The sequence below is a fragment of the Carcharodon carcharias genome, chromosome 17 (genome assembly GCF_017639515.1).
Source record: "Carcharodon carcharias isolate sCarCar2 chromosome 17, sCarCar2.pri, whole genome shotgun sequence".
NCBI lineage: Eukaryota > Metazoa > Chordata > Chondrichthyes > Lamniformes > Lamnidae > Carcharodon > Carcharodon carcharias.
This window is the reverse complement of record NC_054483.1, coordinates 107,909,867-107,934,033: the sequence shown is the minus strand read 5'-3', so window position 1 is coordinate 107,934,033 and position 24,167 is coordinate 107,909,867. Positions and strand designations below refer to the sequence as shown.

The 24,167-nt window shown below is 47.5% G+C and overlaps 1 protein-coding gene across 2 annotated transcripts; it reads right to left on the bottom strand.

The window, feature by feature from the left end:
* Positions 1-3,694: 3,694 nt before the first annotated feature.
* Positions 3,695-22,287, bottom strand: LOC121289936 (golgin subfamily A member 7B-like). Of its 2 annotated transcripts, none has more exons than XM_041209935.1 (5): positions 22,187-22,287; positions 16,885-17,010; positions 13,615-13,767; positions 6,628-6,801; positions 3,695-4,088 (listed from the first exon to the last, which is right to left on the bottom strand). In XM_041209935.1, exons 1-5 carry the CDS (start codon positions 22,193-22,195, stop codon positions 3,999-4,001), a joined length of 552 nt encoding a protein of 183 aa, XP_041065869.1. In that variant the 5' UTR covers positions 22,196-22,287; the 3' UTR covers positions 3,695-3,998. The 2 variants fall into 2 exon arrangements, with proteins under 2 accessions (XP_041065869.1, XP_041065870.1); XM_041209936.1 differs by having other exon boundaries at positions 6,700-6,801.
* Between the last annotated feature and the right edge of the window lie 1,880 nt (positions 22,288-24,167).

Sequence of the window (24,167 nt, the reverse complement as noted above, 5' to 3'; positions counted from 1 at the left end):
GAGAAGGCAGGGGTATGGCACAAGGTGAATTGCTCGTTTGGAGAGCTGGTGCAGACTTGATGGGCCAAATGGCTTCCTTCTGCGCTGTAAGAATTCTGGGATTCTGTGATACATTAAGCATCAGCATGCTAGCAGTGTGCATGCTAATTCACAGCATTGTGAGACTGACGGTGCACCTTAGTCTAGGTTTAAGATTTTCAAGCGGCAAGGAACACTTTTCATCTTTGAGTTAATACTTCCTACTGTTCTGACATAAGACAGAGAGCTTTTCATAAACACCAGCCTAAACCATTTTAAAAATATATTCAAAGGATATAGGCAGCACAAGATGCATCTCTGACTGCCCTTGAGGTGGTGGTGAACTGCCTTCTTGATGGTGTAGGTCCCTGTGGTGTAGGTACACCCACAGTGCTGTTAGGAAGGGAGCTCCAGGGTATTGACCCATCGACAGTGAAGGAACAGCCGATATATTTCCAAGTCAGGATGGTGAGTGACTTGGAGGGGAACTTCCAGGTGGTGGTGTTCCCATGTGTCTGCTGCCCTTGTCCTTCTGGATGGTAGCGGTCAGGGGTTTGGAAGGTGCTGTCTAAGGAGGCTTGGTGAGTTGCTGCAGTGCATCTTGTAGATGGTACACACACTCTGACACTGTGCATCCAAAGTGGAGAAAAATAATGTTAAAGGTGGTGGATGGGGTGCCAATTAAGCAAGCTGTATTGTCCTGGATGGTGTCAAGCTTCTTGAGTGTTGTTGGAGCTGCACTCATCCAGGCAAATGGGGAGTATTCCATCACATTCCTGACTTACGTCTTGTAGATGGTGGACAGGCTTTTGGGGAGTCAGGAGGTGAGTTACTCGCTCTTGAAACCACAGTATTTATATAGTTGGTCCAGTTAAGTTTCTGGTCTAGGGTGACCCCACCCCCCACCACCCCCAGGATGCTTATAGTGGGGGTTTAACATTGGCAATGCTGTTAAATATCAAAACTCTTTTGGCACAAGTTAACAATGAGTAGCCACACTCAGATACTGAAGCCATCAGTGCTGGCCGGTCTTCAGCAGCTCCCTCCTGATGGGTCTTGACTCATGCAAGAAAAACTGAATGCTGGCGAGCTCTTCAACCACAGAAGCTGTGCTCACAGTCTAGCCTGATCTGGCCCTCACCAGGTGTCAAAGCGTATATGAGCCATCGATCCTGGGCACTGCTAGCCTGTATGAACAGCCTCCAACATTGTACAACAGGCTTACCAGGCAAAACTACCGGAGTCGAAGCTAAGACATGATTTGGTAACGTTCGAGCTTTCCGGGAGACACCAGGTATATTAAGTGGAAGACATCTTGACCAATCTTGCTCTTCACCATCCATTGAGAAATGCTCCTAATCAAGACCACTGATTTACAGTTTTGCAGCCCGATTTAATCCACTAAAGAGAGTCTCTTAACTCTCTCTTACCCTGCAATAACTGACCAATCGCGTTTTAAGACAGACAGCGGCTAAACCACAACTTGTATTTATATAGCACCTTTGATGTAGTAAAACAACTTAAGGTGCTTCACAGGAGTGACTATCAAACAGGGCTTGACATCACGCCAGTTAAGGAGATATTAGGACACAAGAGCTTGGTCAAAGAGGTAGGTTTTAAGAAGTGTCTTGAGGAAGAGAGAGATATGGAGAGGCAGTGTGTGCTAGGGAAGAAATTCATTGAAGACACTGCCATCAATGGAGGAGGAGGGCTGAAAATTAGATACATCAAATTTAGCAGATCAATGGCACAGACTGAGTTGGGGTGGGCAGAGTGCGAGTTAGGGGAGAGCCGTGACCCCTAATTCCACCCCACCCAATCATTTTGTCAGTCAATACGGCTTTGGGGGAAACCACCGGATTATCCCTCCATCTGTCCAGGTGGAAACGGCCCAGTCCATTCAGAAGCTTTTGAACAGCTACCTACAGGAGTTGTAATCCTCTACTTTATTATAGAAGTTAATTGCAGTCTCAGTTCGATTCAGGTCAACACCCCCAGTTTGTTACTGAGGGTGAGCTGCACTGCCGGGGGTACCACCTGTAGAATGAGGCGTTGGGCCCATGGCTCCATCTACCTCTTGGGTTGGATGCAAAAGAGCCTTGGCTCTGTTTGGAGTACAACCAGTTCTCCAGGTAACCCTGGGCCAATCTTAACCACCATTACGACAGAGACTACACTTCAAAAGCGCTTCACTGGGTGTGAAGGGCTACAGAGCATCCTGACACCATAATCCGCTATATATAAATGCAAATCTCTGCTGAACATTTTATGTGGATTATTCACTCCAGTCAGGCTGCTCTATCTTGTGACTTCTGTTCCACAAAAGTGATCCTTGTCTGGCGTCCGCATTCTTTTAAAATAAAAAATCGTCAAAAAGCTGTAAATGCCCAAAGTAGGCTAAATGCAGATCCTTCACATGACTGCACTTGGAGAAGGAAGCTGCCAGTTTCTTACACCAACTCTTCCCCTTAGAAAGCAAACAGCCTCCACTGCAGGGGGTTTCCCACATTTTAATTTAAGACAATCTACGGGATGGCTACATTTCTTTCTTTCTCCCCTCTCCCCTGCGCCCCCATCGCCTCCCCACAATGTGCCCAGCCTAGGTGCTAGCTCCTTCCAAGCGTAGAGTTGCCAACTCAGGTTGAACATATTCCTGGAGGCTCCATCGCACCAGCAACTGCCCCTCCCAGGAATACAGCCTTTTCTCCCTCACCTCAAAGAGAAGACTTCAAAGAAAATTTCAAAAAGCCGCTACGATTTTTTTTCTCTCTCGTGCTCTTTCCCCTTTGTGGGGGATATCGAATAGGGGGGTATAGTTTCTGAATAAGGGGTTTCCCATTTAAAACAGAAATGAGGAGGAATTTCTTCTCTCAAGAGGGTCGTTAGTCTCTGGAATTCTCTTCCTCAGAGAACAGTAGAGGCTGGCTCACGGAATATATCCAAGATTGAGTGTGACAGATTTTGACTGACAAAGGGGGTCAAGGGTTGTGTGGAACAGGCAGGAGAGCGGAGGTGAGACCACAACCAGAGCAGCCATGATCTTAATGAATGGAAAAGCAGGCTTGAGGGGCTGAATGGTCTACTCCTGCTCCTGTTTCTTATGCAATGTTCATGCAGTGCCCAGGAGACTAGTCTCAGAGGCTCTAGGGCAATGCTGATGGGTTAGTAACCCTGCCCAAGGGACTCCATGAAAGGGGGAAGCTGTGTTTGTTGTCTCATCCTGGGCAATGTCAGCAGGCAGCTCAACTGCTGACGGGAGGAGGGGGTTGGGGAAAGAGATGGGAGCATTCTCACACAGACTGGGGTCGCTAACTCCCCAAGGAACAGCCTGGACTCTCCGGCCATTGGAAACTGATGCTACGAGCAGCCTCCAGGAGCCAGATAGGAGTTGGCCTGCAAAAAATAACAGTGTTTTAAAAAAAATGTTCTTGGAACATTTGCATCATAAAAGTATTGGAACTAGATTAAAAAGGGCTGCGTAACTGATTGGAGCCAGGAGGTCATGTCATGAAACCTGTCAAGAGTTGGCAACATGGCTTTCCAGTTGGCATCGGGATTAGGAGTGCGACTTCGATTGGATTTAATCCTGCTTAGAGATAAAAGCAGAAGTGGGGGGTAAGAAATGGACAACTGTTGCAGTGCCTGTTGAAATCAACACAGTCAGAGAGATCCAGTTATTGTTAACTAACAATATTTACATTACAAACATTCTTAATACATTGTCATCTCCGACATTCCATTCTGGGTTAAATCAAAGTCTCTTATTCAACAGGACGGTATCAATAATCTTGGTTCACTTGCCTTGTGTTTTCTTCCTTCAAAACCCAAGGTAGATGATGACAGGCCGAACTCGTGGTACAGAAATGGTTTCAAATACAATAAAGTTGTTAATGTCGTTATTGCAAGAGTAATTTTTTTTTTTTAAGAAAGAGAAAACGAGCTCTAGTTTTTTTTTGTGAAGGCCGTCTCACTCTCCAACGTCAGCCCCTGCTGCAGCTGCTTGTGCTACTCCCACTGCCACTACTGCTGCTCCCGCTGCTGCATCTGTCTTCATAGATTGCGATCTCAATCTGGAGTGAAGCGGGTTAAGGAAAACAGGCCATGACGCAGAGTGAAGGACAACTTGAGAAGGCTGCAAACAGTCACATAGGATCCTTAGCTTTATTAGCGAAGAGGAGTAGATTACAAACGCACGGGTATTTGGTTAAACCTTTAGGTTCAACAATAAAGGGAACTGGATAAGTACCTAAAATACAAAAATTATGTAAAGTTATAGGGAAAGAGCAGGGGTAGGGAGGGGGGGGGGCGGTGGAACTAACTGGATAGCTCTTCCAAAGAACTGACACATGCACAATGGGTTTATTGGCTTCCTCCTGTGCAGTACCATTCTGTGATGAAGAACGAAAGATTTTATATTTATTTAGGGCCTTTCACCAACCTTGAGCCCCACTCCAGGGACTTGCGCACAAGATCTAGGCAGACACTTTAGTGCAATGCTGAGGGAATGCTGTATTGTCAGGGGGGCAGTTGGACGTGGAAGCTGCTATATAGACAAATGTCTTGCATCTTGAGAAACTGCTCTCTTGACCAACCAGGAGCGGATTCTATCTAACTGTGCGCTTTTAATCAATAGCCCGCTTTCTGCGTTATTTTTCCCTAGCCATTTGATAAATAAGAATCTCCCGATCCAGAAAACCAATCCCCTGTCGATGGGTTCACAACCTCGCCCTCTTTCTCCACACGTCACTTAATCGCTTTCCAAGGGACTCCCTTTGTATTCAATGACTCCAGTTTCACCAGTGCAGCTCCGTAAACTCAAACTACACACAAACTTCAAGATTCTGCCCAGTGCCCTGGCCAACTCTGATCCCTCAAGACACGCCTCATTAATTGCACCTCATATTTTAAATCCTGACACTCCGGATCAACCTCTGTCACTCACCTCTTTCCCTCTCAAGGACATTAGCTTCCTCCCTAATGATTAGGTGACCCTTGCAGTGGTCCGCATGGGACGTGACCAACTCCTTATGAAGCAACAAAGGAGGTCAGTGTGGGGGGATGAGTGGGTATGTAAACTGTTAATGTGACTGATAGAGGGTGGATGACCCAGAAACACAGCAAGGACCTAAAACATAAACTCAGGGAGCAGAATTTTATGGCCCCCTTTCGGCGAAGACGGGACCGTTGTAAATGCCATCGATAACAGCGGGAACGTAAAATCCCCCTGTCGTAAAATCCCGCCCAGGGTGTTGGTGAAATAGAGATACTGCTTTCACACAGAACCAGGGGACACAGTCTCAGAATAACGGGGAAGGCATTTAGGAACGAGTTGAGGAGGAATTTCTTCAGTCAGAGGGTGGGGCATCTTTGGAATTCTCTGCCCCAGGAGGTTGTGGAGACTCAGCTGTTGAGTAAGTTTGTGACTGAGACCGACATTCACTGGGTAAAGAGGTTTCTCCCAAATTCCCGATTGGGTTTATTAGTGACTTATCTTATATTTATGGTCTTGCCTAACAAGTGCAAACATCTTCCCTACATCTACCCTATTCGACTCTTTCATTGCCTTGAAGCTCCAGTTATCCGTCAGCCTTCTCCTTTCTAGGGAAAAGAGCTCCAGCCCGTTCAGCCTTTCTGGTAGTTATACCCTCTAACTTCCGGTGCTATCCTTGTAAAAATGTTTTCTCACCTTCATTGATGCCTCATTATTCATTTTTCTCTTAAGAGACTGGGTCGGTGCAGAGAAGATGTTTCAACTTGCGGAGGAGTCTAAAACCAGGGATCATCAATTTCTTAAGGTTGTGACTAAGGCCGGGATTTTCCAGCCCTGTCCTGGGTGGGACCAGCTGCGGGCGAGATGCACCCCCCCATCCCCCCCACCCCCCCCACCCCCCTCTCCAGCCGGAAGTCCAATGACTTGCAGCGGGTCCAGAAGGTTGCAGCGGCGGGCGGGTGCGGACAATCCCGCTCCGACTCCAAAAGGGGATTCGGGGGAATCTCCTTCACCCGGAGAGTGGTTAGAACGTGGAACTCGCCGTCACTGTGAGCGGCTGAGGTGAATAGTGCCGATCCAGTCAAAGGGAAACATATAGGGGGAGAAAGGTAATAGAAGGGTATGCTGATGGGGAGTTAGGTCAGGTGTTGCACACTGTGGGTCACCACCCCCAGTGGGGTCACGGGATGAGATTTGGGGTTGAGAGTTCCGAGGCAGCCATGGCGCTCGGACTGAGTTTTGACAGCGTCACTGCCCTTTCAAACTCGCTTTTCTTCAGCGAGTGGGTGAGCGTGGGGCTTGCTCGTCGTTTCTCTGACAACCACAGCCTATGGAAAGGTGGGTCTTTGCTTTTTTCCTTCAGGGCAAACCCAGCAGTTTTAAACCAACCACCCCACCCCCCAACAAACCCAGTCAACAACTCTCCAACCTTCTCCCCACCCCTCCACAATTTTCAGTCTGGGGGGTCACGTGAAGTTTCAGGCTTTAAAATGGGGTCAAGTCGGAAAGAAATCTGAGAAGCACCGGGTTAGATAAAGTACAGCAGAAGCATAAATAGCAGCCTAGACCAGATGAACCAAACGGCCCATCCCTGTCAATCTATCAATGCACGGTCCCACCTGTCGAGGCGCCATCAGGAGTTGAATTCGCCCCCAGGGAATCAAACCCGAAAGAGATCTGTGAAAGGGTACAACTCGCAGCCCACGCTCGATAGGATCTGTGACCAACAATCCTCGGGGGGCGTAGATTTTCTCATTCTGTTCCTGAATGTACTTGGAAATCTTCTTCAAAACCTAAGAAGAGAACAGACGACAGAGAAGCAAGTATGCAGTAACTCCAGCAGCACTGGTGCAGCCGCCCACACTCCAGTTCTGCTGGCTAAATGGTTGCCGGTGAACTATGTGGAGATAATGCTGGGCCCACAGTGGCAGTGAAAAGTACAGTCAACCCAAGAGTTTTGGGCTTGCATGTAGGGGAGCACCTGAGACAATGTGAGAAGACATTCTTTCTTTGATACACTTAGCGTGTCATTGTGATCTGGAAGCAAATTCAAGACTAACTTTCAAATGGGAATTAGATAACTATTTGAAGAGAAAACACTTATAGGATTTTTGTGGGGAGGGGAAATCCAGGGGATTGGAACCAATGCTCTGCTCTTTCAAAGAGAGCTGGTAGAGGAGCCACAGGCCATTTTTTTTTTAAAAAGTATATATATTTTTTGGAATATGGGCAACGCTGGCAAGTGCTGGAAGGGTGGGCGAAGTGGAGATGTTGTAGTGGGCAGCTGGCACAATTAGAAGGATGAAAATCAAAATGAACCATGCCCTTTCTTCAATCAGAGCGACCTTCCGAGCACTGGCCTCATCGCAAGTTTGTCTTTAGTTGCAAACTGCGAGGCTTTTAAAACTCAAGCTCAGGGTCAAATTAGCTACAGGGTTTGTTGTAAAAAGCTTAGGCCGGAATTTTCCAGCCCTGCCAGGGTAGGGGGGTTCCCCCACCCTGCTCCCACCCATTCAAACATCTGTCCACTTCGGGGGAACCAGAAGATCCCGTCGGAGTGAGGGGCCGGAAAATTCCAGCCTTACTGTCACTCAACTAAGACCCCCTTGATTTGTCTTGTCTCCTCCAGTTCAGTCTCCCACCTTCTTTCCCTGGTAAGCTTGAGGTCAACCGAATCTCTGCTGCCTGCGTCTTAACCTGAAGTCCCGTTCAACAATCACCCCTGCGTCTCGCTGACCCACACCAGCTCCTGGTCAAGCAACGCCTTAGTTTTAAAATTCTCGTCCTCATTTTCAAATCCCACCATGGCCTCATCAGTCCCTATCGCTGCAATCTCCTCCGACCCTCCAAAGCACTGGCGCCCCTCTAATTCTGGCCAGTCGAGCATCCATGATTTTAATCACGCCATCATTGGCGATCATGCCTTCAGTTGCCTGGGCCCTATCTCCTTACTCGGTGTCATACTTTGTTTTATCAGGTTCCTACAAAGCACCGAGGGGCGCTTTATTACATTTTAAAGGGGCTATATAAACGTAAGTTGTTGTGGGTGTTCTGGAGTTGGGCCTTCACCCAGGTCTCCAGTAAGGCAAACCACTTACTCCCAGATGGAGCAAAGCAAGGCAAAACCACAAAAATTCCCAACAGTGAACCATCAGGGAAGAACGGGGATGTGTGCTGCCTCCAGCACAGAACAAAAGGAGGTGTGGTCCATTTTTAACAAACTAATTATCAATTTACATTAATTGCTGCAGCAACCATTCATCACTGGTTACACATTAGTTATCTTCCAAGAAAACATTATGACAACTTGGTGGCTGAACAGCTGTGATTTTGGTAACTAAAGCATTAGAAAGAAGAAAAAATAAGATGATATAATTTTTAATCAAAGAGCAGAAACTTGTGCCAAACACTTCAAGCATTTTGCAAAGGTAAATTCAAGGTTTCAATACTGCATCCGATTCCCTGTCTAAAATAATAACTTACATTAACATAGCATCTTTAACAGAGCAAAACATTATAAGGCCCTTCACAGAAACTTAATCCGGCAAGAATCAGACTGAGCCAAAGAAGGAAGGCATTTGAACAATTTACTAAAACGTCAGTGCAAGGGGTAATTTTGAAGGATTGGCCTAAAAAGGTTGGGGGGGGGGAGGGAATTCCAGAGTTTAGGAGCTAGGCACCTGAAGGCACGGCCACCAACGGTGGGGCGATGGAAGAGGGAAAAGCACAAGAGGCCAGAATTGGAGGAACGCAGAGTTCTCGAAGGGCTGGAGTAGCTTATAGAGATGGGCAAGAGCATGGAGAGATTTGAACACAAGGAATGAGAATTTTAAATTGAGGCATTGACGGATAGAGAGCCAACGTAGAATGTTGAAAATGGGAATTTCACATTCAACGCAACCAAATTGGAAAACCTATGCTTGAGTTGCTCATTAGATGGTTCAACATATTATATTGTATCCATTTTGGAGTCTGGTAATTCACTAATTCTTTTTACTCTTTCACGGGATGTGGGCTTCACTGGCTAGACCAGCATTTATTGCCCATCCCTAATTGCCCTTGAGAAGGTGGTGGTGAGCTGCCTTCTTGAACCGCTGCAGTCCATGTGGTGTAGGTACACCCACAGTGCTGTTAGGGAGGGAGTTCCAGGATTTTGACCCAGCGACAGTGAAGGAACAGCCAATATATTTCCAAGTCAGGATGGTGAGCAGCTTGGAGGGGAACTTCCCAGGTGGTGGTGTTCCCATGTGTCTGCTGCCCTTGTCCTTCTAGGCGGTAGTGATTGTGGGTTTGGAAAGCGCTGTCAAAGGAGCCTTGGTGAGTTGCTACAGTGCATCTTGTGGATGGTACACACTGCTGGAGGGAGTGGGTGTTGGAGGGAGTGGATGTTGAGGGTAGTGGATGTTGAGGGTAGTGGATGGGCTGCCAATCAAGTGGGCTGCTTTGTCCTGGATGGTGTCAAGCTTCTTGAGTGTTGTGGGAGCTGCACTCATCCAGGCAAGTGGGGAGCATTCCATCGCACTCCTGACTTGTGTCTTGTAGATGGTGGACAGGCTTTGGGGAGTCAGGAGGTCAGGAACATTCCCGTTTCCCACTCATGCAACAGGATTTAGCCCCAGAATGGAAAATTCCACCCAGTATTTATATGGCTGTTCCAGCTCAGTTCCTCGTCAATGGTAGCCCTCAGGATGTTGATACTGGGGGAACATAGGAACTGGAGTAGGCCACTCAGCCATCGAGCCTGCTCTGTCATTCAAGTAGATCACGACTGATCTTCTATCTCAGTGCCACTTTCCTGCACTATCTCCATATCCCTTGATGCCATTAGTATCCAGAAATCTATCAATTTCTGTCTTGAAGATGCTCAATGACTGAGATTCCACAGCCCTCTGGAGTAGAGAATTCCAAAGATTCACCACCCTCTGAGTGAAGAAATTCCTCCTCATCTCAGTCCTAAATGGCCTGCCCCTTATCCAGAGATTACATCCCCTGGTTTTAGACTCACCAGCCTGGTGAAACATCTGATCTACATCCACCCTGTAAGAATTTTGTAAGTTTCAATGAGGTCACCCTTCATTCTTCGAAACTCTAGGGAATACAGGCCCAGTTTCCCCAATCACTCCTGATACGACAATCCTGCCATCCCAGGGATTAGTCAGGTGAACATCCGTTATACTCCCTCTATAAATTAGCAAATCCTTCCTTAGATAAGGAGACAAAAACTGTGCACAGTTGGTCTCACCAAGGCTCTATACAATTGCAGCGAGACGTCCTTACTCCTGTACACAAATCTCCTCATGATGAAGGCCAACATACCATTTATCTTGCTAATTTCTTGCTGCACCTGCGTGCTAACTTTTAGTGACTGAAGAACAAGGACACTCAGGTCCCTTTGGACACCCACAGTTCCCAACCTCTCGCCATTTAAGAAATGCTCTGCCTTTCTGTTTTTTCTACCAAAATGAATAACTTTACACTTATTCACATTATATTCCATCTGCCATATTCTTGCCCATTCACTTAGCCTGTTCAAGTTCTCTTGAAGCCTCCTCATAACTTACATTCCCACCCAGTTTGGCGTCATCATCAAATTTAGAAATATTAAAATTGGTCCCCACATCCAAATCATTTATAATGATAGTGGGGGATTCAGCGATGGTAATGCTATTGGATGTCATGGGGAGGTGATTGGATTCTCTCCTGTTGGAGATGGCTGTTGCCTGTGTGGCACAAATATTACTTGCCACTTGTCAGCCCAAGCCTGGATATTGTCCAGGTCTTGCTGCATTTGGACACGGGCTGCTTCAGTATCTGAGGAATCATGAATGGTGAACATTGTGCAATCATCAGCGAACATCCCCACTTCTGACCTTATCATGCCACACTCGGTCAAATGCTGCCTTGATGTCAAGGGCAGTTGCTCTCACCTCACCTCTTGAGTTCAGTTCTTTTGTCCATGTTTGGACTAAGGCTGTAATATGGTCAGGAGCTGAGTGGCCCTGGCCGAACCCAAACTGAGAGTCAGTGAGGAGGTTATTGTTGAGTCAGTGCCACTTGATAGCACTGCCAAGGACATCTTCTATCATCCTCCATTCACTGATGCACCAACTTCTACGAGCACACCTCCACATTCTGGTGAGGATCCTATTGATGCACTGGTACTGAAACCAGTAAAAAAGACAAAAATAATGTGCCAAAGGAAACCCTCCCAGCTGGAACCTGAATGAAGACCCTGCAGGAACATTTTTCACCCAGCAACGAATGTCTCAGAAGAATCTGTTGATGGGGTGAGATGAAGTAGAGTGGGAGGAGGCTTGTTGTGGATTATTAACACCAGTGTGAGCCTGTTAGGGGAAATGGCCCTTTTCTGTGCTGCAAATTCTAAGCAAGTTTTTAACCATCAACATCTCACAGTTCTTAGGACTCCAATCACTTTTTCCAAAAAAAAAATACATCTAATTGTTCTATAATTTCAGCAATACAACATCAATTATATTCATCATATGGGAAACAAAACTAAATCTCGACTCCCCTTTAATTTTTCATCCTCTTAGCCAAGCTCTCCCTGACTGACCCGTATCACATTTGGCTTTGTTCTGGAATTAAAACCTTACTTTTCAGAAGAAGGGGAATAAAAGAAAAGGAAAGTTCTCATGCAGATCGTATTGCCTTCAACAATGGCCATCTGTTTTTGAAAGAAAGCCGAGATGCTGTAAACAGGGTCAAATGGGCAACTTTACACCCGTTGCCCAGCCTCTGGTTGCCTAGAGTAGGCCACAGTGTGGCAGCAGGCCTCATCCAGTAACTTCATTAAAGCAACTGAAACAGTTCCAAGGATACCATCAATGAGGAGCCACTCAGCGGTGGCCACCAGATAGCGCAAGTTTCTTAAGTGTCTTGTTTCCTGCGGTAACAGGAACTCCTTTTAATCTGTCACAAAGGATCCTGGTGACACTGCAGGGCCACGAGATAATGCGCAGTCGCAACTGGGCAACAGCCATCAAGCGCCCGTTTGTGCCTCCAGGTTCTCTTCTCTGTCACATACCACTGTCAGCCTAGCTTCCTGAGTTACACTGTAACCTGTCCTGGGTGGGCAGCCCTCCTTCCCCGTCTCTTTGTGAGGGATGCGGTAGAAAAGACCTGAGGGAATGTTTAACTATCTCTCCACCTAGGCCCAAGGCAGGATCAGAATCCTGTACCAGGGATCAACGATGCAACCCCAGTCCAGTTCTAAGGCAATGCCAGTAGTACCAATGGCTTGACCGCTGGCAACCTACTCCAAACAATGGAGGCGCCAGCCATGTAAACGAGGTATAGGTCAGTCAGGAAGAGCTTGGCTAACAGGCTGAAAAACTAATGTGCCCGAACTGCCAGACACAACACCAGGTCATTCCAAATCAAAAACAAAACAACACGCTGAGTTTTTCCAGCATTTTTTTGTTTTTGTTTCAGATTTCCAGCATCTGCAGTATTTTGCCTTTCACCAGGTCATTCCAGGTACCTTAGGTATGGGTCTCAGCTGTCCTTCTATTTCAGGTGCCCTTGTGTTCAAAATGCTCATTGTATGTACTTTAACTAATTTCAGTAAGGTGGGGAGTTCTTCACCCAGTATCCACAGCGGCAGAGACACCACTCTATCCCTGAACAAGCAAGCAATCCCCGAGATAGAGAGGTTTCCCTGTCCCTATGGATGCTGGGTATATAGCTCGCCATTCCACAAAAGGTGTTTCTTTCACAAAACCCACTGCCGCCTCACAGTGACCTAATGCCAATTCTGGTAATAGAGAGGAATTAAGCTGCAAGTGAGGGAATGCTAGTGATCCAGCTCAGTGAAAGTTCCAGACACAGGCCTAAGGTGCAAAAGATACAGTGAAGGCTGTGCGCAGTGCATAGTTCGTGATTGCCTGCCATTTCAGAGTGCCTCTTGGGGTTTTAGCATGTCAGCCATTTAGACCTCTCACTAAGTGTTCATTTTTTTTTGCAAATCTCATTTTACGTCAATCCTAAACTGTAAGCACTTTTATTTGCTTTTATTTTGCTCTTTCGAGGAGTGGCATGGGCACAGTTGACTGAATGACTTTGCTCTGCATTCTAAAAAGTCTATGATTCAGTGAAGGAACATTAGTTCTGGGAATAAAACTATATCCCATCTGGAGACCCAGTGCTAGTACCAAGGGTCTAGGTCAGGTGCAACACAGCAAAATGCGGAACTAAGCTCCCTCTGCACAGTCCCAAAATACCTCAACCGCACCTCAAGAGTGCCCCCATGTGACATATCCTCGTGAGACATGCTTGTGGGGCAAAATGGCCTATGTCTTCTCTGATGGCCCTGCACTGTCACACTCCCCACATCAGCTACCCTGCAGCCTCACTATGTCAAACTGGGGACATGCCCTTTTATTAGAAACTCAAGAAAGACTAATCGATAATGGAGTCTAACGACCAACAGGGGACACTGGGCTGGGCTGGATATGAAACCATGTCGAAGAGTTGAAAGGCCAGCATCTAACGCAAAGCAGCCCTGATTCGCTTCTGCCACAAGCTTAGTTGCTTAGCCACAACCTCTGTGCAGAACGAATTGAGGCCTCTTGGCATTCCAGTGATACCTTTTCATATCGGGTCTCCATACATATGAAGATGACATAGGCAGTAATACAAGCCAGGCAGCCTTCAAAGTAGGACGTTCCCCCAATTTTCTCTGCCTCAGCATAATAATTGTTTAAGGTCTTCACTGTTTCTTCAAAGTAGTGTCTTTCAACCTGAAATGTAAAGAAATAGGAACAGATAGTTTGGAGGTTTCAATAACCCACTTCCACGGTCTCCCACAGTTCAGAGAACAGGATGGAGGTCCACTCCTCAGCCACTCCCAGTGAGAATCAGCAAGAGTTGTGCAATTTCTCTGTCCGATTTCTCCTTTCACTCTCCGACCTGCTGCTTATGGAGGACAACTGATGTTCAGTGATATTCACTGCTAATGAGCAGTGGCTCATGACAGAACTGGCAGAAAGCACCCGCAACACACAGCTCCAAAACGTCACCCTAACCTGAGAGAGCATGCTATTGGGTGTAAACTCTCAGTGACGGAGAGGAAGCTCTGTGTTAACAGCTTTTTCTTAAGGTTCGGTATCTATTGCTGAATGAAGAGCCATGCTGTCGAAGCTTTTCATCATGCACTCATCAGGACAAATGCAAGAATTCCAAATTTCAAAGGGAGCAACAATTTATACTGCAGGAGAAAAGGCTGCTGATTGATTGGCTTTGACTGGTCGTGGAGAATGCATCAGGGAACTATTGTCCCCCGTGCTTTTGTTTAATTCGAAAAAGGCTCAATGCTTGGACATGTACCTTTTGCCTGCAGAGGACAGGTTTCTGCGCAAGAATTTATGTAGCTTCTCTTACCTGCATCTCAGATTGTTTTTAATTCACTGACAGGATTTATTGCCCAGACATAATTGCCCTTTGAGAAGCTGGCCACTTTCCTGAATACAGCTGGGGTGGGTGTTAGGCCATTTCAGCGGGTAATTAAGAGTCAAACACATTGCTACGGTCTGGAATCACAGAAACATTGGACTGGATAAGGAGAGCAGGTTTCCTTCCCCACAGGCCATTAGCAAAGACAGATGGAATTTTCTGATAATCCGGTGGTTTTACAGTCACTATTACTAGCTTCTTGTTGGCAGATTTATTTAATGAACTGAATTTAAATTCCCCAGCTGCCCTGATGGAAGTTGAACTCACGTCTCTCTTTCACTTGCCTGATCCTCTAGATTGCTTGCCCCTTAACACAGAAACATAGAACAATAGGAGGAGTAGGCCATTTGGCCCTTCCAGCCTGCTCCGCCATTCAATATGATCACGGCTGATCCTCTATCTCAACACCGTACTCCCGCCCTCTCCCCATACCCCTTGCCGCCGTTTTGAGTCCAGAAATCTATTTGCTTCTTAAACATATATTGACATAATCACTACGCTGCCATTCCCAATATGCAGAAAGATAAGAACATACAGGACAGGGAATCCACTTGTGGCTCTTTCCATTGTTTCATGGTAGTGAGTAGTTTTGTTACTGGACCAGGAACCCACTAAGCAACTTCAGAGTCTTCGAGTTAAGGAAAATCAGCCTTGATTCCTGCCTCCTATCGCCAAGTATTTAAAACAAAACACACACAAAAAAAAAATCTGCAGCAAGCTAACCATTCAGCAAATCTAAGAATTTTATAACAATTCTCAAACTTATTAATGCTGCTTGGGAGCAACCAGCAAGCCAGTTTTTAGAGGCTTCTTCCTTTAGGTCTGTGCCAAGTCTTGTGGGGAGTATCACACGGCAAGATCAGCGGCAACCGGATGTGAAATTCTCAATGCCAACTCAAACATCGAGGCAAATTAGTGACCAGAGTGGTGATTAAACAGAGGCCTGCGGCAGCAGAACTTGGCAGGGAAACCAAGGACGCCAAGCCTTTGAAGTTTATGATCTCAATAAGGGATCCATTAGTTTGGTCAGGACTGAGAAAGTTGCAATTAGCCGGTTGGGTCTGTGATTTGCTTTCAGTCCGATTAATTCAGACCCAATGGGCTCTGGACCCTAGAATTAATTGGACTGCCAGACATAACTGTTTGCATCACCAGATGGCATGGGAGGAATGCTGCCAAAGTGCCAGGGATACCCACCCGTGCAGAGGTGGGGCAGTATGGGGTGCACAGGTTAGAAATTAGGAGGAGCAAACCCCCACCCCCACACAAACCCCCCCGGCCCCCCCTCACCTGAAGGGCAAGAGAGTCACGGAATCGGTCAACGCGATGACTCCCCAAAATGGGCAGTGTGCAAGGTCGTGAGGGAGAGAGAAAATAGGGAGTGGGACACCTACTGAGGGACAGGGTGAGAAAGTGGAGTTGAAAGGAGAATCTGGCGTGGACTGCGGCTGGAGGGCGGTGTGAGAAGATGGGGCTGAGGCCCTTCAAACCAAAAAAAAATCCTCTTTGGGTCCCACAGCCATTCCACCAATTTTGAAAATGCTGTAAAGGAGTTATTAACCTGTTCTCCACATTGGTGGCGTTTCCAGTATACCAACACCTGGGTGCACGTAGCCTTTTACCAGTCGGGTATGTTCCCCGTGTCCCCTTGTTTTTCTTTGGCTTCTATAGGAGATGTTTGTTGATGGGGAATTGGAACTGAACTGCTCAGTAATCCAATTCCTGGGCCAGGCAGGTCCAGGGCCCCTATTGGCTACAGACTAGTCAGTCAGGCTCATTAGAGGAAGTGGGATTGGTTGTTCAGTTGTGGGGGGGTGTGATGGGGGGGGGCTGGAGTTCTCCCACTTACACAAGGTAGTAGGTTATGACCCCTCCCTGCTTTGGACTCCCCACACCACAGGAAATAGTTTCTCTTTAATCTACCTTCTCAAATCTTTTAATCATCCTAAACACCTCAATCAAATCACCCCTTAACCTTCTATGCTCAAGGATTTGTACCCACAATCCGGGTCATGGACAGGGATCAACTGCCCCCAAATTACTCCTGCAGTGATTACTGACCTCAGCACAGACCAGCAAGCAGACGGAGAGGCAAATAATTGAGGTTAATCTGCGAACGCAACTTGTCCAATGTTAAGACATCAGTCTCTAGATAGGTTGGCATGTGCAATGGCTGCCTGCAAACAGGCCAGTCAGACATGTGCTAACTTTCTTTCTTTTCCCCTAGCTGGTCAGCTTCTGCTCAGCACTAAGCTCCTCAGCCCAGTTCTCTGCGCTAACCAATCAGGTCGGCCACGATCTTATTGAATGGAGCAGCAGGCCAGGTGGTGGGCCGAATGGCCTACTCCTGCTCCTATTTCTTATGTTCTTATTTGCAAAGGAAAGAATGCCAATAGGAAAAATACCCGGCTCTCCAACTCTGGAGGGAACTTGGTTTGAAACTGGCACAGGATGCCATCTGTGTAGTCTCGCTGGATGAAGACCTTCGTTGCCAACGAGGCGCTCGGCTGTAACTCCTGAAGATTGTGCACCTGGAGGGGAGGGAACAAAAATCAGAGAGTGAAGATGATGCAGGGCCTTAGGGCGCACCCTCAGGCAAATGCTGAGGTAACTTAGACCAGGGTCCCTGCTCCAAGTTGGGCCTGAGACACAGTTAGTACAGATCAGGGGCCTTGCAAACTTTAGACCGGAAGCTGGCCACACTCTTCGCTAAGAGCTCACTTTTCTTCTTCCCAGCTTCCCAAGATCTCCCAACAGCAAGTGGGATTATTTATCTTTTTGAACAAGCGCTGGAAACGCTCAGGTCAGGCAGCCTCTGGAGAGAGAGCGAGAGAGAGGGAGAAACCGAGTTAACGTTTCAGGCCTGTGACCTTTCATCAGAAGGTTCTCTGCTTCTTCCAGAGATTCAGCACCTGTGGTATTTTGCTCACAGGTTTTGAAAGGTTGGATGAAGAAAGACCAAACGAGAGAGAGAGAGAGAGAGAGAGAGCGAGAAAAGCAGCAAATTCTTCAAGGTGTACACTGATGTTCACAATGAATAGAACGTCACGCCCTCCTCAAACCATCATTTCACCACTGCCGTCTGGGAGATTAGGTTTGCTTGTCTCAATCACGGCCCTTGATATCGGGAAGTGTGCGGGAGTAAAGAGGGAGCTATTTTTTAACCTGATGTTTGTTAGTTTCCTTTAAGATTAGTTTTCCTTTTTGCGGTGTCCCTTTAAGGGGCTGCTCTTTTAATTGGTCCCTTGTTTTCTTTAATTTAGTTTAATTGGTTGCTCAAAAGAGTAAAGAGGAGTTATTCAATTTTGATTATTTTTATAACCGGCCACTGAACCGGAGGAGGGTAAAGGGAAGACTTATCGCAGAATTGTTACAGCACAAGCCATTCGGTCTGTCATGTACGTGCCAGCTCTCCGAAGGTGCAATTTACCCAGTGTCATTCTCCTGCCTTCTCCTCGTAACCTTACACATTGTTCCTTTGCAGATAATAAACCCTCTCGAACACCTCAATTGAGTCCACATCCACCGCACTCTCAGGCAGCATAATCTAGATCTTAACCACTCTCTGCATGTAAAAGTTTCTTCCCCTGTCTCCATTGTTTCTTTTGCCAATTACTTTAAATTTGTGTTTCTCGATCCTTCCACTAATAGGAACAGTTTCTCTCTATCTACACTGTCCAGGTCCCTCATGATTTTGAACACCTCGATCAAATCTCCTCTCAACCTTCCCTTCAAGGAAACTAGTCTCAACTTCTCCAATCTAACCAGGTCGCTGGAGCCCTTCATCTCTGGAACCTTATCTGCACTGTCTCTAATGCCTTTACCTCTTTCTTAAAGTGCGGCGCCCAAACAGTACTCCTAACGTTCCACATACTACTAACGTTCCACATCTCCCACCAAAAAGGTCAGGCACTGCGTGGCCGAGCTACCTGAATTTGAACAAAAACTAACAGGAGACAGAAATAGCCCACAGTGGGGGACAAATGGTTACTTCCACACTGAGGTTTTGCGAGGTGCTTGCGCACCAGTTCCTGACACCCTGGTCTCTCACAGCTAGCGGTAAACCCAAAGTAAACCTGCGGGGTTCATAAGTACTTGTTGGAGCCACGGGTTCCTTTACTCAAGACTACTGGCCCCTGGTTGTGCAAGATCTTGATTTTTTTTTAAAAATTGTTCATGAGAAGTGGGTATTGCTGGCTAGGCCAGCATTTATTGCCCATCAGTCTGGCTCAATAATTGCCTATTTAGGTGTCAGCCACATTGCTGTGGGTCTGGAGTCACATGTAGGCCAGACCAGGTAAGGATGGCAGATTCCCTTCCCCAAAGGGCATTAGTGAATCAGATGGATTTTTATGACAATCGGCAATGGTTTCATGGTCATCATCAGATTTTTTATTCCAGGTTTTTATCAAATTCAAATTCCACCATCTGCTGTGGTGGGATTCGAACCCTGGGTCTCTGGAATACCAGTCCAGTGATTACGCCACCACCTCCCCATGTGTAAAATGGCCCACCCCCTACTGCCTCTGTACCCTCTCCCCACCCACCCCCTTACCACCCCCACACACCCTCCCACCCTCCCCACACCTTTCTCCCCACCCCCACCACCGACCCCTCATCCCCTCCCCTTAACACCCTTACGCCCCATCCCGCCCTCCCCCCACCCCACCCACTGGCCCCCCAGCCTGCTACCGACCCCCACCCATCCCCCTCCTACCAACCCTAACCCCCACCTCCAACCCAACACTCCACCACCCCTACCCCATGCTCCACCAACCCCGCACTCCACCCCCACCCCCACTCAATTTATAATTGTAGAATAAAAACAACCAGAGTTATATCTTGCAGATAATTTCAATGAATGAAGGGGACTGAATTTCTCTACAGAGTGCAATGTGTAACTGGTGGTCAAATTAAAAACTATCATCTATGTTTGACCACTGGATTCCAGTGCAAACTGTCTTTACTCTTCATTTAAAATGTTAATTGAAAATTCAGGGTATTTTTTCTGCAAAATGTCTTAAGACAACTAGGTCTTTTCAAAATATTACCCAACGTGATCACAAAAATAGATCAATTTTTTTAATCAGCTGCAGTGTTGGCGAGATATGACTCAGTGGGTGACCTCTCACCTCTGACTCAGAAGGTCCTGGGTACAAGTCCCACTCCAGAGACTAGAGCACGTAACCTGGAGAGTGCTGCACTGTTGGCGGTACCGTCTCCCAGAGCAGACCGAGTTAAACCGAGACCTATCTGCCCTCACAGATTCAGCGGTACCATTTTGCAGGAGAGCAAGCGGGATTCTCCCCAGTGCTCCGGGGCTGATATTTATCCCTCAGCAAAAACAGGTGATCTAGTCATTATCTCATTGGCATTTGTGGGATCTTGCTGTAATTGGCTTCAATTCCCTGGAACAGTGGCTACACTTCAGGACCACATCATTGGCTGCAAAGCTCTTTTGGGGCAACCTGAGCTCACAAAAGGCACTATATAAATACAAATTCTTTCTTTCCTTTTTAACATCTCTAACTCTTATTTATTCACCACCAGAGTTCCCCTGCTGCTATGAGGAGACATTCTGACCCATATTGCCCAATTGCTAGTTCCCAGTTTTTACATTGTTTTCGTTCCTCCCAATCTTGGCGCTGTCCTGCGCTATTGGTCTTCGCTCGCTAAGCTCTGGCTCCACATTCTTCTTCCTCCTTCTGTCGAACCCAAGCCTCATCCTTCAGCACCATTCCACCCTTCTCATGATCTCAATCTGTGGATGTCCTCAACTCCCTTCACTGATCAACAACTCCATTATCATTGTATCATGAGGCTACCACTATCAGCATGGTAAACAGTTAACTAAATGGACCTTTGTTGTTTTAAAAACAATGTTTATACCATGTAAATTTGTGACCTCTGCAAGCCTTTTTGTACTTGGATATATCCCCAGTTTAAACCAGTGGGCTACAACGTCATTTATCAACAATTCTAACTGCCATTCATGCAGAGTATGGGGGAGACAGTGGGCACGGGTTCAAATCCCAACACTGCAGCTGGTGGAATTTAAATTCAGTGAATAAATCTGGAACTGAAAGCGAGCCTCAGTAATGGTGACCATGAAACTATCGCCGATTGACGGAAAAACCCATCTGGTTCACTAATGCCCCTTCAGGGGAGGAAACCTGCCATCCTTACCCGGTCTGGCCTACACGTGACTCCAGACCCACAGCCATACGAAAACAGAATTACCTGGAAAAACTCAGCAGGTCTAGCAGCATCGGCGGAGAAGAAAAGAGTTGACGTTTCGAGTCCTTATGACCCTTCCACAGAACTGGGTGAATCCAAGAAGAGGAGTGAAATTCCTTGGATTCTTCCTTGGATTCACCCAGTGCTGTCGAAGCGTCATGAGGACTCGAAATGTCAACTCTTTTCTTCTCCGCCGATGCTGCCAGACCTGCTGAGTTTTTCCAGGTAATTCTGTTTCTGTTTTGGATTTCCAGCATCCGCAGTTTTTTTTTGTTTTTTAATCCCACAGCCACGCAGTTCGGTGAAATGGCCTGGCAAGCCAACTCAGCTCAAAGAGCCATTAGGGATGGGCGGCATATAAATGCTGGTCTTGCCAGTGACGCCCATGTCCCCATGGAAAGAGTAAAACTAAAGCCGCCCCTCGGCGGCGGTGGGTGGGGGGGGGTTACTTAAAGAGAAGGGGGTCTGAAGAAAAGTGTTGCGTAGGGATGAATACAAACCCACCAAGACACCGAACAGCCCGGTGCCCACCACCTGTTGGAGCCGCAACACCAGCTGATGCAGCAACGCTCACCGGTTGCTGCCAGGCTGCAGTTTCGGGGAGGAAAGGGTCTTCCCTTGGTAAGCCTGACTTGCTGCACTCCGGTGGAATCACATGCTCCTGCAGCAAGAGTACAAAGGTAATGTTGTTGGAGCACTTTTCAGCAAATCTGGCCTTCCCCTTGGCTCTTGGAAACGATTATCTTGCCTGTCAATCAATCAGTCAGTCAGTCTCTCTCTCTCTCTCTCTCTGTGCCTCGTCCTGAGGAAGCAACAAGCTCTTGATTTGTTCTCAAAAAAATAAAAGAGGAAACATTTGATTAGTGCTACGAAGATGGGCAAATTACATTACCGTCTCCACAGCGAAGAGATTCAGGCCTAATGAGGGAGGAACCGATGCATGAATGAATAATAATAAAAAAATAATAAATGCTCTTTGCTCTGGGAGATAAATGCACGGTTCAGATGTTGTGGGGGGCGCGGGGGGGGGGGTCCTTATCATTTGAAACGTGCAACATTTAAAATGCAACCGGACCCGGGCGCAAGGGCGGACGATGTCCATCAAATGTTTCGCGTTGGGCTGCTTGCTCCGGACAGGCCGCGCTTTGCATTCAGTCCCCAAGCAAGAGGGACAAGAGTGAGATCAGCCCCCACCCCACCAAGTTACCGAGATCTTGTCCACCCCCCCCCCCCCCCCCCCCCCCCCCAGCGTTTGCAGCAATGCAATAAGCCGGGGATATCCCGATTGCCATCGATGTGGGAGGTATTTTCTCTCTCTCTCTCTCCCCCCCCCCACCCCCCACACCCCACACCCATTGCAAATTAATGTGCAATTCCCTCCGCCCCACCACCCCGCGACTCGGGCTCGGGAGGGAGGGGTGCATGGAAAGGAACGCACCGGCTGTTACAAGAGCAGAACCGCTTCCTTACCTCGGCCATCTCCGCAGCGCCGGCGGCCGCCTTCCTGCTCGTCCCGGGTGATTGACAGGCAGGCACCAGATTCCAGGGGACTCCGTCACCACGGCAACCGAACCAGCAACCCCCCCCCCAACCAACCAACCAACCAACCCACCCCTTGATTGACAGCTGCCGCTGCTGGGCCCGCCCGGGGATTCCCCCGGCCACCAGCCCCGCCTCCTCCTCCTCCTCCTCCTCCTACTCCCCCTGATTGACAGCTGCCGCTGCTGGGGCCCGCCCGGGGATTCCCCCGGCCACCAGCCCCGCCTCCTCCTCCTCCTCCTCCTCCTACTCCCCCTGATTGACAGCTGCCGCTGCTGGGGCCCGCCCGGGGATTCCCCACCCCTCCTCCTCCTCCCCTCTTCTCCCTGTCAGCCGCTGCCTCCCCGGGATGACGTCACCGATTGATTGGCAGCTCAGACACCTCTGCAAAGCCGCTCGTTGTTTGCATTGCGCCATCGCCACGTGGATACATGGGTGGTGGGCCACGGATGGATGCAAAATTGCAAAGGTCACCACAAATCCCGACGTACTGAAAAAAAAGGACCCGCATTTACCTCACTCCTGACACGTGTGAGCAAGAGGTCCACAAAGGGCAGGGCATACAATTAATTGCTTTTGCCCAAAGCCAAGATACCACAAACAGCAAAGAGAATAACCAGCTCATCCTAGAATGATACAGCGCAGGAGACCATTCATCCCATCACAGCTGTGCCAGCTCTTTGAAAGAGCTATCCAATTAGTCCCACTGGACTGTTACCCCCCCCCCCCCAACCCCATAGCCCTTCACATTTCCTCCCATCCACTATGTATTCAATCCCCTATTGAAAATTACTATTGAATCTGCATCAACCGCCCTTTCAGATAACAACTCATTGGGAAAGCATCTTCCTTCCCCCTCATTTTGCCTCTGGTTTTTTTTTTTGCCACTTATCTTAAATGTGTTTCCCCCTGGTTACTGACCCAGGGTCAAAATCCTAGAAATCTCTTAACAGCACAGTGAGTGTACCCGCACCATGGACACTGCAGTGGCTTGGGAAGGCAGCTCATTACCATCATCTGGAGGTTAATTAGAGATGAGCAGCAAATGCCCACATTTTGCATGAGCGAATTGGAAAGTTGAGGGAAAAAAAGTTGATTTATAAAAGTTTAGCACACCTTATTTTCTTTTGCGCTCTATGCCTTAATGCATATGTTTTTTTTTAACCCCATACGGCTTTTTAACTTCTGTTGCATTCACACAGATTCATGTATGTACACTGCCCATCACCCCTCCCCCAACCCAATCTCACCATGAACAGATACCAACACTTGAAGATCTGATGGTCAATATTAATCGCTTCTACCACCAAGATGGACTTTGTCTCTAAAACACACAAAGTAGTCCACCAAGACGGAGGTGACTCACCTGCCCTTAAATTCACTGAGGGGAAACCAGGCCGTGAGGTAAAGTTTCCTTTTCACTCTGCCTTCAAGATGGAGGCGGGGAGACACCTAAAAAGTTGACGTTTGATTCGCTGATGCAGTGGTAAGATTTTCAGCCCCTGGGGTAAAGCTTGTTCTTCCCATGCCAGGGATTTGCATCTAGGCCAGAAAAATGGTAAACCAAAATTCCTTCTCCCTGATGGTTGCTAAGGGTCCTCATGAAAGTGAATTTGGGCTATCTTAAATATAGCTGCACATCAGCCCGAGGCACAAATTAGTCAGGATTTAGGACTATCTCGGTAAGGTATGAGAGGTTGAGAGGCTCTTCCCCCTGACTGAAGAGTCCAGAACCAGGAGGTCACAGATTCAGAATAAGGGGTTGACTATTTAGGACTGCAATGAGGAGAAATTTCTTCACTCAAAGGGTTGCGAATCTTCGGAACTCCCTATCCCAGAGAGCTGTGGTGCTCAGTTGTTGAGCATATTCAAGACTGAGGCTGATGGATTTTTTTTTGACAATCAGCCATAA

What these genes read in the sequence shown, in the direction of transcription:
- LOC121289936 (XM_041209935.1), bottom strand. An exon ending in CTCCAGAGTTGGAGAGCCGG is followed by an intron (nt 13,768 to 16,884) that starts GTATTTTTCCTA and finishes TTTACATTTCAG; the next exon opens with GTTGAAAGACACTACTTTGA. An exon ending in TCCTGATGGCGCCTCGACAG is followed by an intron (nt 4,089 to 6,627) that starts GTGGGACCGTGC and finishes GCTTCACTCCAG; the next exon opens with ATTGAGATCGCAATCTATGA.